Here is a 16,646-nt window from a genome sequence, read left to right as displayed (position 1 = left end):
AGTCATCCTCAAAAAAAGACCAAACAAATATTGTGTGGCTTCTGAAAAAATGTGGTCCTGGGGTTTCTTTTGCTCTTGAAACTAAGTGAGGCTGCAAAAAGGGCCATTAAGTGCAGGCACATTTACTGGTGACCCTGCCGCTGTGCTGGCTCAGTGAGATAATGCAACGTCTCAGCTGTGCGGTTATTTGTAGCTCATGTGGAGCAATCCTGATGTTACCTGCATGGGAAGGATGTGTTTCACTTCAGTCTCCTCTTGGAGAGATCCTTTCTGTGCTGTAGTTCAAACCAGATGCACAGCTTCAGGTGCTTCTCTGGTAATCACCCCTTTAAAGCAGGGATTTCAACCTTCCTCAGATCTGAGAGCCTCTGACTCTTCACACTGAGGTTTGCTAGGTGGAAGCTGACTTCTGGGAACCTTTCAGCTACCTTACAATGAATCCATGGACACAGAGGGGTCCACAGACCACCCTGACCCACTGACAGCTACTGTGTCAAAGTGACTGTGGAGAGGCAGAGGAGAGGATGCCAGAGCTATGTTCACAGATCAGCTCCACAGCACTCTAGCATCCAACATCCAGGCTGGGTTTGCCAAGGTCAGGCTGACAGCTGTGCCCATGAGGGAGCTGGGCAGGACTGCTCATGTATTGCCTCTAGAATGAGGTGTTGCTGGGGAACACCCCAGTGCTGCACCCTCAGGCTGTAGGGGCAGGCTGTCGCTAGCTAGAAGCTGTTGGATTTCAAGCATAAGGTTTAGCTCCTGTGCTTTGTAAGCACTGCATGGAAATGTCTTGGTGTGAAGACCAGCATCTACCACAGCTCTGTGTGACCCAGATCGTGCCTCACTTGCTTTGCCATATCCAGCAGAAAAGGAGCTACCATCGTTTTTATTTGTCCTGCTTTCCAACAACCTTCCCCAGCGCTGATTTCCTCCCAGCACATTCTCCAGCACTTTTCCCCAGGCCAACACAAGCAGCCAGCAGCTTGCAGGCTCACCCTTGGTTTTGAAGCAAACTGTTCTCTGATTTGTCACCCCCATTACCCTAGCAGCTTCCAGTTTGCACACTGTCTCGTCCTGCCTTCCCTTTAGTCAGCCCCAGTTTATATCTGGTGAACCTCTGACAAATTTCTCTTTGGTGTCTGACAGTTATTTAATTGTCTTGTTAACATGGATCATTTGGTTTTATAGCAGATTAAACTGCAGCCTCCATGGTTCGTTTTTGCAATATGCTGTGTTGACAGAAAGGTGCAGAGGATCTGAGTGATAGATCTCTTATTAAGTGCAGACTTCATTTGCATATCATGTTAATGCTCTTTGCAGTTCAATACAATCCTGTGGCACTTAAAAACCCATCAGCCCCTCTGTAAAGCTCTGGATAAACATTTTGAAGTTGCATGTTGGAGGTCATTAGTTCTGATATCTGCATGTCCATGTCTGCAGGAATTTGCTTCTGCAAATACAAATGTGATGTGGAAGTGGGGGGTAGCTGACACCCTGCCAGGCTGTGCTGCCGGCCAGAGAGAGCTCCACACACTGAGAGCTGGGCGAAGGGGAACCTCATGAGGTTCAATAAAGACAAGTGCAGAGTCCTGTACCTGAGGAGGAAGAAAACCAGGCACTAGCACAGGCTAGGGGTTGTCCTGCTGGAGTGCAGCTCCATGGAGAAAGACCTTGGAGGCCTAGTGGACAGCAAGTTCTCCATGGGACAGCAACATTAGGTTTGTGAACAAAGAGTTGCAGCTTGCCAGGTAAAGAAAAGAGAGATGGATTATTGCCCAGGGTTGTGGTTGAGGCCCCATCCCTGGAGACACTGAAGATCAGACTGGATGTGGCCCTGGGCAGCCTGCTCCAGCTGGAGGCATCCCTGCTGACTCAGGGGGGTTGGACAGGATGACCTTGGAAGGTCCCTTCCAATCCAGTGCAATCTGGGAATTACCAAATTACAGACTCATAGAATTGTTTAGGTTGGGAAAGCACTGTAAGATCATTGCATCCAGCTGTCAATCTAAGAGCACCACCACCATCAAACCATGTCCCAAAGTGCCATGTTCATGCAACTAGGCTAAGCAAATGCAGCTGTGACATGCAACAGATCTAATGAGTGCTCTGTTTAGGGAGCAAAGCCAAAGCTGGGATGCAGAGTTGGCTTTTCCCAAGGTAAGCCTCTACCTGTGCACCTTCTCCTCTGAGACAGGAGATGGTAAATATTTTACCATTGTTAAGACCAGTGTGGCTGTGCTTGTTTTGATTCCTCTAAATGACTACAAGGAGATGGTTTGTCTTGCTAATTAGGGCTGCTCTGATGGCAAATGGGGCATCTCCTGGAATATTAACGATGAGCCTTTCCCTTCAGTGCTTTTGCAGCATCAATGGCTGCTTGCTAAAAGGACAGAAACCCAGAAACATTTCATTAATGAATATTAAAAGATTCAGAACTCTTGAAATGCTGTCTCAGCAGTTCTCTGTGAACATCTTTTGTGCTAATCCACTGACTATCTGTGTGGGGTGGCCTGGATGGCTGTGATCAAAGTGGCTGAATGCTGTTGAGATGCCTAAAAGTACAGCCCCGCTCTGAACTCGGTGGGAGTCAGCCTTTTACTCACACTCCCTAATCTGAGGCATTTGAAATCTAATTAACGTTAAATTGCAACAAAAAATAGGCAAAGATCAAGGGACAGAAGGATGCCTTCACTGCTGAGGGTAGCTGGAAGGGCTGGCAGCAACATGCTTGGACAGGGGAGGCAGGATGGGTGGCAGCAAGCTGTCTGCGTGTCCTGGAGAAGGAGGCTGCAGGCAGCTCAGTCCTGCTCCCCAGGCTGCCTCATGTCAGACATCAAAAGTTGGGATTTGTTTTCCCTACCCAAAAATCTAAGTAAAAAAAAAAACAAACAGCAAAAAACCCCCAACCCTCAAACAAACCAGAGCAAGGCCAACACCACAGAATCTTCTCCCCAAAGCCTAGAAGTACAGGGGCAGGAGGCACCGAGATGACAGCTGCAAGAGCGCCGCTGCTGCTCTGCTCAGAATCACTCCCAGCAAAGGGGGAAAGCTTCTTCACGCTTGGATGGGGCTGTGGTGATGGCACCTCCCAGGCTAACGTGAAGGATAAATCAAGTACCATTCAGCCTTTGAAGCTGAGAGGAAGCAGAGTGAAACTCCCTTGTCTGTACTGTAGGTCTGGCATTTCTAGTCTGTGATTTCATGGAAGATGGAAGTTGTGTCACTGAGCTCCTTCCAGGGATGGTGTCCTTGGCTTGTTAACTGGCATGATGTGTTGTCCTGCTTTGGGGGGGGAAAGGGCTGCATGTGCCTGCCTGTGGTATTACGTTAGAAGACGTCTTAGTTAATTATTATCTGCTGGAAGATCACCTAGGAGATCCTCTTTCTCTGGCAAGCAGCTTGATGCTTCCTACAGCAGAAGGTAACTCTTGCGTGGTTCATTAAATCGTGTTGTGGTGAACTTCCCTCCACTGGGTCTCAATTAAGAAGCGAAGGCAGAGCCTTTGGAGGGAAAGGCAGAGAACAATCAGAATACACTGAATATGTAATTGGATCTCTGGAAACAAGCAAGAGGAACAACATGGTGTGCAAACGTGTGGACGTTAAGAGCCGTGTCTCAGAGCCTTGTATTTTGGAGCAGCAAGTAATTAGCCCAATTCTGCTCGTTAGCAATATTGACAGCTCAGGAGGTGTGAGAGCCCTTCCACAGTGTAACTGCTGCAAGTGAGCTGTACTGAATGCTCTTTTGCCCTACTGCCTCCCAGGCCTCCAGTTCAGCACCCCAGGGAACTTCCATCACACTGATCCTGGGCCCATTGTTTATTACCATGGATTAGAAATCTTTTGTTACATTCTAATGCAATTAAACAGGGTTGGTATTATTTGGGGGCTTAATTTATTATTATTTTTTTTTCATGTTTCTTTTAAGAAATGTTTGAAGTTTCTAGTAGAACTAGTCTCTCTGGGTGCTTGACCACCCAAACCTCCAAAGCTCCCTTCATGAAATCATTTCAAATGTGAAGAACATTTGGTATCTCAGCCTTCCTTTCCTACCATCCAAACATTTTTCTCCTTTTTTTTTTTTCCCTCCTGTTTCTCTCCCATTTGCATGCTCTTCCTTCCTCACACTGTTGTTGTTATCCTGGCTTTCTAAGGTCTGCTTGTTTTGGCTTTCTCCTACCAAATAGAAATAACCCCAGGAAGCGTTCTGCAGGCATTGGTGAAGCCTTTTCCTGGAACAGGCAATGTCGGGGCTGGTTCAACATGCAGCTCTGAACCCATCACCAGTAGATGGGTGTTAAACAACAGCTGACTCTGTACGTTCTTGAGTGACCCCATTCCCTTCAGTAGCTTGAGAATAAGCAGCAAATAAATGCAAGATAATTGGAATTTTAATTAGACAGTGACTTAGGGATGCCTCCTGTTTACAAGGTAATAACAACTCCTGAGCTCAGTGAATGGAGGGACAGGTTTCCATTTAACACCTTCTCAAAGCAGCAGCTGATTGGTTTCCACTGTCAGTCAGAGCTGCAGACAGCATCCAAGTGGACTTGGGGGCTGCTGAGGTGATGATGTTAGCTTTGGGGCACATGAATGGTAATCCCACCCCTGCTGAAGGTCTCTCACCAAAGTCTTTGAGATGAGATTTAACCAACTGCAGTGAGCTCCATTAAAGTCTGAATGAGCATAGACTTGCTGTACTCTGGCATGGCACCAATGTCATGGTGCAGCTGCAGCTGTGTGCACTGGCTGGGTGGGTGCAGGTCTCCCCAGTTGTTCACAGTGCAGCAGGGAGAGGAATTTCTTTTCTTACATGAGATAAGCATCATCATGTTTGTCCTAGCAGCTGCACACACAATTAGGAGGGCCCAATTAAAGCTGCACTCAGTTCACACAGAGCAGCAGTGATTGCTGCCTGTAATTTCTCCTGTGGTTTGGCTCACAGGCATTAAGCTGTGCAGAACTTTATTAACAAATAAAGTCAAGTCAGACAAGTCAAGAGCAAGAGGGAGATGCGAGAAAGAAGCTGGAAACTGGTAGGTAGGCTCTTGGCTGTTGTGCAGTTGCTTCAGCTTGAGGAAAGGAGCTTTCCCCTCCCACCCCCCTCCAGGAGCCACTGGGCAAATGACCAGGTGTCCTTGCTCAGGCTTGTCAGTACTTTCTGCCTTCCTGGCCAGAGCAGTATGTGTGTGTCTGCTCTACTTGCCTGTCAGCAGGAGCAGCCCATCTAAAGACCCCTGTGAATCCAAGCCTGAAAGGATTGTAAAGCCAAACACGGCTTTGTTTGTCCCAAGTACTCTCTGTGCCATCACACGTGAGGTGCAGCACTGCCAATCATCACGGCAATGGAAAAGGAAAGGAAAATGAATCAGACTAGAGAAGGAACCCAGACTGGAGCCCAGACACCTTCTTGAGGAATTTTATTCACAACCTGCTTTTTGTCCCTCCTGAGGCTGTTCAGTTCCCACTGCTCCACTGTTCCTGTGTACCTCTGCTTGTGTGAGTGTGTACCGAGCAGGTTCTGCTGTCACAGCCTGGGGGTACCCAGGGTCTGTAGAGGTCTGATCTCTTGCCTAACATGCCACAAACAGCAAAACATCAGCTGGCCCATCCCTCAAAGAGTTTGATCAGGAAATGTGTGGCTTTCACCTAAAAAGTGGGAACAGAACCCCCCAGAGACTCCTTTTTTGTGGATATGAACAGCCAGTGGATAGTAACTGAGCCCCACTTCTGGGCTCCCCAGTTGAAGAGGGACAGGGACTTGCTGGAGAGGGTACAGCAAAGGACTACAAAGGTGCTGAGGGGACTGGAACATCTCTGTGAGGAGGAAAGGCTGAGAGAATTGGGTCTGTGAAAGAGCAGCCTGAGGAGAGATCCCATCAATATTTGAAGGGTGAGTCTCAGCAGGATGGGGCCAGGCTTTGTTCAGTGGTGCCCAGGGACAGGGGAAGGGGTAACAGACACAAACTAGAATGTAAGAAGTTCCATCTAAACATGAAGAAGAACTTCTTTAATTTAAGGGTGAATGATCACTGGAGCAGGCTGCCCAGAGATGTGTTGCAGTTTCCACCTCTGGGGACATTCCAAACCCACCTGGACACGTTCCTGTGTGACCTGCTGTAGGTGATCCTGCTCTGTCAGGGACATTGGACTCAATGGTTTCCAGAGATCCCTTCCAATCCCTACCAGCCTGTGAGTCTGTGAAGATCCCAAACCAGCCACTTGCTTTCAGATATGGATAGATTATTGATTTGGAGAAAATGATAAAGGTGTCCACAAGAAGCTGCTCTTTCACAGGCCAAATACAAGCTCGGTGTTGTGTCTTCTGCTCTCTTGACTGGGGCTGGGGCAGCAGTTAGCTGGCAGGTTTGATGCTGCTACAGAAAGCAAGCCACAATAGAGAAGAAAGCCACCTTTAATTTCAAGCTCCACTAGAATGATGAAAGGAAAATGGATGTTTACTACACGAGAAAGGATGATAGTGCTAAGGAGAGGAAGTTGTGGTTAAGCTGCTCGAGGAACTTTGATAACTGTGAGAAAAGCAAACCTGAGTTATCAAAGGTGTGTCAAGTGGCAGGGATCTGAGGAACCCCAGCAAACACTGGTGGCTCAGCTCAGCTCCTCAGGGTCACAGCCAGCCTGGAAAACCGGGCAAAAGGAATGATGGCTGACACAGGGGAGGGGACTCCCTAGTACTGACATGTTTTCTACCAAAGGTCCTGTGGAAGCTTGTAACAATAAAAATATTGGGGGGAAGTGAGTTGAAACACAGCCTAGAGAAGAGAAGGCTCTGTGGGGACCATAGAGCTGCTTTGCAGTTCCATGCTGGGGGAAGTTCAGCTAAAGGAGACTCAGAGGATGTGATTGCACATCCACTCTGGAATTGGTGAAAGCTCCCTTTACATACAGAACAGTTTGCTGCCTCTACTTGGAAAGCCTCACCAAGCCTGCTAGCCTCTGCTACTCTCATCAGCTGCTTTGGGGCATGATTTCTGCTGCTGCTCTTAGCTGAGAAGCAGGCTAAATGGCTTGGGGTTTGTAAAGAGAAATAAGTTGCAAGTTGTAGGAAAATGCCTTCTGGAATTCTCTGTGATGCCAGCTCATTTTCAGTGGTGTTTACTGGAAGTTTCCAGTATGACAAAGGGGCAGCACGTGGTGCTGGGGTGCACCCAGCATGCAGGTGTGCACAGGGCTGTCACCAGGGAGGGACAAGGTGTGTGTGCTCTGAGGGAGTGATTCTGCAGACCTCACTACAGCTGTGCTGTTGGTGTTTGCTCTAAGGCTGCCGTAGCAGGCAGACAGATTCCTGCACTGTGGTCCCTCATGCTGTCAGGTTTGCAGGAGAATTGGGACAGAGCCCTTCAGGCTGCCACCTCTGCTTCCTGCCTCTCCTCCCCATCACAGCAGTCATGCAGAATCTCTGTCAGATGAGTTTCAGGCTTGGTTATACTCAGACTTGAATTTCAAATTCCAATACAGTCAGAGTGCAAAACCATTTCTATTCTGCTCTCTGTTTTCACCCTTTTGGAGCTTTCACAACATGCTTCCTTGGAGATGTGTTTGCCAGCTTTTGCCAGCTCCCAAAGCAGTGAGAGCACACTTACAGATTCAGCTGAAGACTCTTACAAGTCACTGCATTCACTAACCAGATGGCAAAAATCCAGTCAGGATCTTTTCCCCACAGACCTATTCACCATATAAAGGGAAGTTTGCTGCATGGATATAGGTGTAGAGGAATATTAATACTTCTAGTTTTTATTTGGCAAAATCTCCTGTTAGAAAATTAGATCCCATTTTAGAAAACCCTCTCCTTGTGACTAGAGTCCCTAGAGCACATGGTCTGAAGTTCAGCAATAGCTAGCTATGAATATTGTAGTACAGCTATAGCAACTCTGTCCCTGGTGCAGCTTGGAAGCAGTGCTTCTGGTCTTTGTGACCCACCCTGACCTCCTGCTGTTCATGCCCAGAGCCCTGTCTCCAGCCCAGGGGCTGCCTGGTCTGCACCTCAGAATTCTGTGCAGGCATCTGAGATCCACCCAAGAGCTGAGCTGTCAGGACAGGCTCCATTCTCTAGACTTGGCTCACTTGCTGATGTTTGTCCTGGTTGCTCTCTCTTGTACAGCCCAAATGCAGCTCTGACAAATCCAAGTTCTCCAAGCTGACAGGGATCTCTCTCACAAGCTGCAGTGGCCCTGGCCGTGGCTGTCAAGCTGCTTGCCAGCCCTATCAACTCTTCCACTGTAAGCCCCAGCAGGAAGAGGGCTTGGCCGCTACGCTGAAGCCTCTGCTAGCCACGGGGCTGGGCAGGCCCCTTCCCAGCTGCTCTGGTGCTTCCAGGACAAACACAGCAATGGAGTGGCTGCACATCCAGCTTCTGTAAAGTTTTGGCATGTTTAATGACCTGTCCCAGGCAGGAGATTTACACATTCAAAAGTCAGTGGTGGTGGGGTGGGGACGTGCGTGTGAAATTGTCCTGTCCACTGGGAGCAAATGGGTTGGCTTGCCTGAGACAAAGCCTGTCCTGTCTGGGTTGGTGTGCTTCCTGCAGCATCCAGGCTTTCTGTCACTGGCCAGGGAGAGCTGCTAGCAGTGCTGTGCTCCTGTAGGCTGCGTGACCATCATTCATACCTCTTCTCCACACCCCTGCCGCATCCACTGGGACCGTGCTCTCCATAGACACCATGAAAACCACCATGGTAGGTGAGGTGATCATCTCTTTAATGACCACAGGAATATCTGCTGGGTTTAATATATTGGCTTGGGAAATCTGCTTTGCCCACCCTTAAATGGTTGCCTGTCTCCAATATATCTGCTCAGAGTGATGTGCATTACATAAATGAAATGACAGAGAGAGCGTGTTTGTCAATCAGCCAGCAAGGCGCTACAGCCCTTATCCCGGGCACGGGCACTTTGTAAGCACTGGTTTCCAACAGATAAATGTAATCAAGGTTTATATGCTCACAGAAGCCAACAGGATGGGATTGTTTCACTCGAAAGATCAGAAGAAAATTGTAACTAATGTTGTGGAAAATTACTTTGATATTGCTTTCTCGGTACAGCATCACAATTAGGTAGCAATGCGGAGCACGGGGGAAGAATAAATGAATAGCAACAAATCAACACAAACAGCTACTGTCAGGAGCACTTTGCTCACTGAAAGTAATGTAAGCATTACTTAAAGTTTTATGACTGTGGATTTTCTACTGGTTTAAGTAGTACATCAAGGTCTCACCAGCATGCCTGCTAGGACTAAACCAATCACGAACGGTTTCCGGAGCAGAGAGATGAACCTGAAGTGGCAAAGGACTTTTATTAATCCTGGTTCATGAGCGGTAGTCTCTGAAATTAAAGATGACTGAAGGTACTAACAATGAAAAATGTCCTTTTGGACAATGCAGACCTCTCCTATGCTGCTTCTCACTGCAAAGTAAACGTCACTGACTGTTCTCCAGCCTTCCTGACACGACCCCAGCATCCGGCAAATGCATTTTTACTGCACAGGAACTGCAGGGGAAATACAAACCCAAAGGCTAATCCAACACAAGTGTGCTGAGCACAGCCTGCTGTCCTGAGCAGCTAATGACACAGGCGTTAGTTCGAGGGAACAATCAGACAGGCAGATTACAGCAGCATCCCCTCCCCATTAGAAACAGGCCCGGTAAGGAGAACGCTGAGCGCGGGGAGGGAAGGATCCTCCTCAGAGCACCAAAAGTACTGCTCACAGCTGCCAGGTTTTCCTAGGAGGCTCCCCGGAGGTGCACTATGCCTACCCCTCTCTTTAATGAGATGAATGGGTGTCTTCCCCTCTATCCTTAAAGCTCCCTGCTATGTTTCAGTGATGCCTGGTGCCGTTCTCAGCAGCACTGGGGGTGAGGAGTTTTTGGGTCTGAGCCCGCTGAGAGCACTTAGAGCACTAAGCGCACGTGAAGCCCAGCCAAAGAGAAACAGGAGTAATTGTATTGAGCACCTTTTCCTCAGAGGTGCAGCCTGGCTCCTGTTAACATAAATTGTAATTGAATGTGAGAATCGAGCAATTGATTACACACCTTTGGCAGGAGCAGCACGGCTGGGCTGTTCATCCTTTAGGCACACGGAAGCCTGCCCACAGCAGGCAGGCACGTAGCAGTCAGCTTCCCCGGGGCTAGGAGCTCTGCTCAAACTTACTTCGGTTGCATGTGCTCAGGTGTCCCCTCCCACACTGCTCTCAGAAATCACTTCCCAGTGCACTACAATCGGCAGTCAGGGTTTAAGAGGGTTGTGGCAGAGAGAAGAGAGGCACAACAGGTCCTGGGGAGGGGCCAACAATTACAAAGAATGGCCAAAAAATGGCCCTGGTTTCGAGACACCACAGAAATTCCTTCTCCTTCAGGAGCAGAGAATTAACTTTTGCAGGTAAAGCTTCACAGAGTCCTGCCTGCATTCCCTGCTCACAAGGCTTTCCCCTCACCCCCAGCCTGCTGGCCAGCTTCACTCAAACACAGCCAGTGCCACCAGTTTGAACCTCTGAGCTCTTTTGCATAGAAGTATACAAAACTAAATTGCAGCAGCCCTGAAGGGACTGCTCAGTTCCCTGCTTCACACCACACTGATGGTTCATTATTTGTGTGGTTTCAGCTGAGTGGCTGCTCTCAAAATTGGTGTGCAGTTGGACTAAATAACAAACATGTTAAAGTACAGATTGTTCAGTGGTATGGAAATAAGCACTTAATAAACCCAGACACGGAAATTAGCACTTAATGGCATTATTTATTTAAGAGTCCTCTGTGTTAGGATTCAGCTCCTTTGAAGAGGTTAGGAATGCTTAAAATACATCCAGTGCTGCTGGTTGGAAGATGAAGATGTCAGTCAGAGTTTTTACAAGGCATGCATTGAGTCAAAGGAAAATTTCAGTGCCTATGAGAGCAAACACAGCAGCCAAGGCTCAGCACACAGGGGCATTATTACGAGCTGGAGTAGCAGCACTGGCATTTGTCTAGGCTCTAAAGCAGTCTTACTCAAAGAGAAAGCAGCTGCAAGAAAATTAAATGTTCTTCTGCTTTTTCATAGCTCTTGTGTGCCCTTCCCTTAGAAGGAGCCCACTGAGCCCATGCTTTGCTAGTTCCCACACTGTCTCTGTGGCTTTCCTCACAGCAGCACAGGAGGATGCTCTGTGTGTGGATGGGAGTTTGAGAAGTTTAATACAAGTTAAGCACATCAAAGGAACTCATTCCAACTGCTTCATGTTCTTTGGCTCACTCATTTCTGCATCTCTTGTTCTGCATCTCCATGGCACACTGGTCACACCCTCAGGCAGTGGGAGATTCAGAAGGAGGTGTTTGCAGGAACTGAACTTACATATTTGTGGTGCTATAGCTGGTGGCAGAGGCTGGGCTCAATCTTAGCAGAAAATTAGCTCCATGCAGCTGGACCCTGTGCACTTTGGCAAAGTTCCCTGATAATAAGCTGATTGGGTCTTAGAATTGGCTTTTAGCAAACTTCTCTTTTTAATTTCTTTTTATTGTTGTTGTTTGTGTTTTTTTTTAAATTAAAAATAATATTGCTAACCAATTTCAAAATAGCCCTCGTTGAAACCATTGCATACTTCTGTTGAGGCAGCCTCTGTGAAACATGGAAAACATGTAAAGGGCATAGGTGCAAGATGCTGAATGTGAAAGAGCAAGAGAGTCAAATAGAAATAGGGATGCTAACCTGGGGTCTGCTGATGAACTATTTCTTCTGGATCCTGCAGGTGAATGAAGACAACCAGCCCAGCTGCTCCAAACAGCAAGATGAAGGAGAACATACATGTCAGCCTCATAATTAATGTGCTCAGATCACTCCAGTTCTGACCCAGGAAAAGATCTGCAGGCAGCCTCCAGGACACTCTTCATTCATAGTCTTGTCCTCTCATCTGGAAGCTTGGTGTGATGCATCTGCAAGAGGTAGGAACCAAGCCTGTAAAACTGAACACACAGAGCATTTCTCTTTCACTGCAGATTAGCAGCTCCCAGTCCTTGCTTTGACTAAAGAAACAATTCCTGTGGTATTTCCTTGGCATGGTTAATTGCAGTCATCCAGTCAGTTTCTGCCCCATCAGTTTGCCTTTAATTATATGTCAGTGGTTTTAACAGGTTGAAAAGCCAACAAAGAATATTGTTTGAGGAGCAGAGTTTGGGGGGAATGGTGATGTCCTGCCTGCAGTGTGCACAGAAGCCCCCTAATCATTTGCTTGCTTCAAGTGAAGCATGTGTCACTTTTTATTTCTCACTGATTGAGCAATATGAAAACCATAAAGTGAGATAATGGGGGGGAAGCAATCACAAGAGCTGCACCTTGCATGTCAAACAGGGATGAGCAGCTGGCAGCTGCCTGCTTCAGCCTGGGTAAAGCCAGCCAAGCTAAACTGGTGCACTATAGGTCACCATGCTGCCTGCTGAAGAAGCTGGGCATGCCTCTTGATTTCCAGGGAAATACTTGTCACAGTGCTTGGACCTCCCCTTACTGGGGAAGGAGAGTGTGGGCAGCAGGCAGGCTGTTTGCAGCAGTGACAGGCATGGCTGCCTCTCCCACCCTGGGTGCTCCCAGCATGTTCCCAGGCACTGCTCCCCCAGCCCTCACTGCTCCTGCTGGCACTTGCTGCTGTTGCAGCTCTGGTGGGACAGCAGCAGCCCTGTTCCCACACAGGCACCTCAGGTGCCATTCTAAACCCCCTGGTAAGCACAGCCCTACTTCACGTCCATGGAGAGTCCCACTGGAGCCAGTGTCCATGCTGGTAGGATGCTAAGAAATGAATACCTGGAAGATTGGGAACAAGGAGGAAAAGCATTGGTGGCAGCAGATGGCTTGGCTGGTGACAGTCCCAGCTTTGCCACAGCAGTGCTCCAGCCTTCTGCTTCTCAGGGACACAGAGCAAGGTGCATTCAGAGCACAGGCACTGGGACTGGTTCCCCAAACCATAACCAGCTTCCTTAGCAGGGAATCACTGAGCAAAAGGGCTTGGGATGGAGATCACAACAGGTCACAGGGGTGGCAATTGCTTTGGATTGAAACGTGAGGAGGGCAGATTGAGACTGGAGATGAGGAAGAAATTCTTTACAGTAAGGGTGGAGAGACACTGGGACAGGTTGCCCAGGGAGGCTGTGGATGCCTTCTCCCTGGAGGTGTTCAAGATCAGGTTGGATGAGGCCTTGAACAACCTGGGCTGGTGGGAGGTGTCCCTGCCCATGGCAGGGGGCTGGAACTGGATGATCTTTGAGGTCCCTTCCAACCCAAACCATTCTGTGAATCTATATTTCTGATTGCAAATGTGACGTGCTCTGAGGGAAGGGTTCTGAAGGTGGCCTTTGTGGACAAAAAGGTTTCAGATGCAGAAGACTCTGCAGGATCAGCTTGCAGGGAGGGTGGGTTGTGCAAAGATGATGATTCAAAGCAGTTATGCCAGGAAATCTGTAGAGATTTGTTCTCAGTGTACATGGAGCATTTGGAGCCGGGGCACCTTGCTTGCCTTTCATGGTTTCCACAGCAGGGCTTTCATTTCTTGCAGAGTGCTGGTATTTTAAACTGCTGAAATGCACCAAAGAAGGACACTTGGTGTGCAGTCCTGATGGAGTAATTTCTGTGCCTCTGCCTGATAAGGCTGTTTGATGGCACCAGTATTTATACAGTGTGTAAAGCAGGCAGAGCAGCAGGCCAGGAGCGCTGTGGTTTGTGGCATCTTAACACCAAGCACTGACTTGCCACTGCACAGAGGCAATGGCAGCTTCACTGTCTGTGAAACCTCTTTTTCTGCTCTATGGCAGGCATTGTCTGGGGTCTTTTTTTGTTACTTTCTCTTTAAAACTTCTTCCTTTACAAGTAAAACTCAAGGAAAACATTGCCAAGTTTTTCAGCAGTAGCAAAGCCAAATCCTTATGGATTCTTGTGCAGGTCCATCTGTGTCTGTTGTGTGCATGTGCCTGTAGTGTGGATGGGCCTTCTGCACATCCATTTATTATGTGAGGGTCAAATACTAACCCTACAGAACCAGGAGAGTCAGATTAGAGAAAGAGGATTAGCCTTTGGCTGTGCCTCAGTGCCAAACACTCCTGTCAGAGGCAAACAATTAGGGGACCTGAGCCACCCTCACTCTGCTTCACTGCAGAATTGGTTTGTGCTGCATGGATGGGAACTGGGAGCCAAACCCAGCTGTGGAAGGCTGGGGCAGCACCAGAGTCACTCCACCACTCTGTAAAGCCATGCAGTCAGAGCTCTCTGAGAGCTGTGCTTGATCACTACTACAAATCTTTCCCTTTCCGTACCCAAGTTACACTCTCTGTATGCCCATGGGGAAGGGATGCCCCTGCCCCAGCTGACAGGACAGGTGTGAGCTGTCTTCCCCACGATGATGCAGAATGGCAGTGAGGCAGGGGGCTGAAGAGTCTCCCAGCCTCTAGGCTGGGTGGTGGTGCTGCTGCTGGGAATGCTCTGGCAGCTGTTGAGATAGAGAGCTGGCAAAACCCACATGAGTGTAATTTGAGAGAGAGCAGCTTAAAAACATCACTCCCAAAGAGCAAGGGGTTTAGATTTGCTTTCAGGTCATTTTTGGAATGGATTTTACCCTTGAGCAAATATGGGTTTTAAAACAATTACTATTAGCTTAGAATGCTAAAGCATTTTCCCTGGGCTTGACTTGTGGAAATGTTTTTGTTTGAAGTAGAGGCAGCATCAAGAAAGGAGATCCCAGGCCAGGTTTTAATTAGTGCCAGAAATGCTACAGCAGCACTTTTCAACATCATGGTGTTTACATTAGGCCATACTCTACAGGGCAGCTGTGCTCAGGATCACAGAGCCTTTAAGGGTAGTCCTGACAGTCTGACATCAAAGGTGTCTTTGGCATCACCTCAAGATGCAGCAGTAATGAAAGCCAGCCAGAAGCATCTATTGAAAGAAGAAAAGGCCAGGTGCACTTGCACAGAGAGGCTGCTGCTTATTGCCCCTTGCCATTGCACATCTCTGCAAGGAGTATGAAGGTAGTCATAGAATCACAGAACTGTCAGGGTTGGAAGGGACCTCAAGGATCATCTGGTTCCAATCCCCCTGCCATGGGTAGGGGCACCTCATACTAGAGCAGGTTGCTCATAGCCACATCCAGCCTGTCCTTAAAAACTTCCAGGGGTGAGGCTTCCACCACCTCCTTGGACAACCTATGCCAGTGTCTCACCACCCTCATGGGGAAGAACTTCTTCCTGGCATCCAGTCCGAATCTACCCATTTCTAGTTTTGCCCCATCTCCCCCAATCCTGTCACTATCTGGCACCCTAAAATGTCCCTCCCCATTTCCCCCTTGGGCTGCCCTTGGGCCTTCTGGCTTGCCAGTGCTCGTTGATGGCTTCTGTCCAGCTTCTCCCCCACCAGCACCCCCAGGTCCAGGAGCTCCCCAAGTCCAAGGTGGAAAAAGAAAGAACTGACTTCAACAAAGCTCTTACCTCTGCACTAAACACAAACTTCAGAGATCTTTAAATCATGGGTCTAGGCTTGTCCCCTCCCTGTTCCCCTGTAATTATTTTTTCAATCAATTGACTTTAATGTGCCCTAGGAGAGCAGAGCTGGTGAATGGGAAGGGCTCTCTTACAGATGCTGAGCAGGTGCTTGCTGAGCCCCCCCAGGCTGGTGGCTGAGTTACAGAAGCAGGGGAACTCTGAAAGTAGTCAGCAGTGACTGATCCATGGGAACATAGCATCCTCGTTAAGAAAGCAGCTGAACATGTTGGTTACACTCAAATCACAGCATTTGAAAGATAGATGAGATAAAAACCCTGCAGAAACCCTTTAGTGGAGCATCAGCTAACATCTCCTTCAGGCAAGGCTTCCTCAGGCATTGGAGGGAGAGGAATGCTGTCTGTGGGAGCTTTGAACTGATTCACACAGCGCCCCCAGCACCTAGGAGGCAGAATTTGGACAGGTCCCTAGCCTGTTGACTTACCCTGTGGCGATGCAGTCCCGTATTTAAGTGTGCCCCTCACAAGGACTCCTTTTTGCCAGTCTTAATAGTATCACTGAGAGTGCAAGTAGATAAGGTTGCAAGCAGCTTCCAATCCAAACTCCATTTTCAGCTGCCCTGAACTTATTAAACAGCTGGAGAGCAGCTCACTAGAACGTGCAATAATGAATTGAAACATCTGACTTTTAATTTCTTCTTCTTTTATACGTTTTTGTGGCAGATAGAATTTCCAGGTACCAATAGATGCTTTTCTAAGCTTTCCTATTACCGCGGTACGTGAATGTCCTGCCCTTGACGGCAGCAGCAGGAGGTGTGTGTGTGGACAGCACTTTCCACTTCAAAGGCATTCATTAATCACTGTAGTGCTCCTTGGAACGGGGAGGTGAAGGAGCAGTAGCACTGGGTGGCAGGATAAGTGGTTTTTAAGGGCAAAAGGATACAAGTTTAGGTAAAAAGTGTCCAAATGTGTTTGTGGAAAACAGTTCAGTATCACAGCAAAGTTCTGAGGCACTAAATCTTCTGTTTACACAGACAGAGGCAGGACTGAATGCCCCTGCACCCAAGCAATATTGAAAGACTTTGCAAACCAGTTCAATGGGAAGGATTCATTGAAATCTTTTGACAAGGGTGGCACTGGAAGCAGTGCTTGGCAGAGCTGCTCTTGGGCAGCTCCCACCTGCAAGCCCTGT

General features: G+C 48.2%; 1 protein-coding gene across 2 annotated transcripts in view; it reads right to left on the bottom strand.

Moving 5' to 3' along the window:
- Positions 1–16,646, bottom strand: part of CHST8 (carbohydrate sulfotransferase 8) — a 152,313-nt gene that overhangs the window by 97,605 nt on the left and 38,062 nt on the right. For both annotated transcript variants that reach the window (XM_054170231.1, XM_054170232.1), the window contains exon 2: positions 11,689–11,912. In XM_054170231.1, the coding sequence (XP_054026206.1) occupies positions 11,689–11,797 (109 nt within the window). In that variant the 5' untranslated portion in view covers positions 11,798–11,912. The remainder of the gene's footprint in view (positions 1–11,688; positions 11,913–16,646) is intronic.

This window comes from Dryobates pubescens, chromosome 19, assembly GCF_014839835.1.
Source record: "Dryobates pubescens isolate bDryPub1 chromosome 19, bDryPub1.pri, whole genome shotgun sequence".
Lineage (NCBI taxonomy): Eukaryota > Metazoa > Chordata > Aves > Piciformes > Picidae > Dryobates > Dryobates pubescens.
Note: the sequence above shows the minus strand (reverse complement) of the source record. Positions and strands in the feature narration are given on the sequence as shown.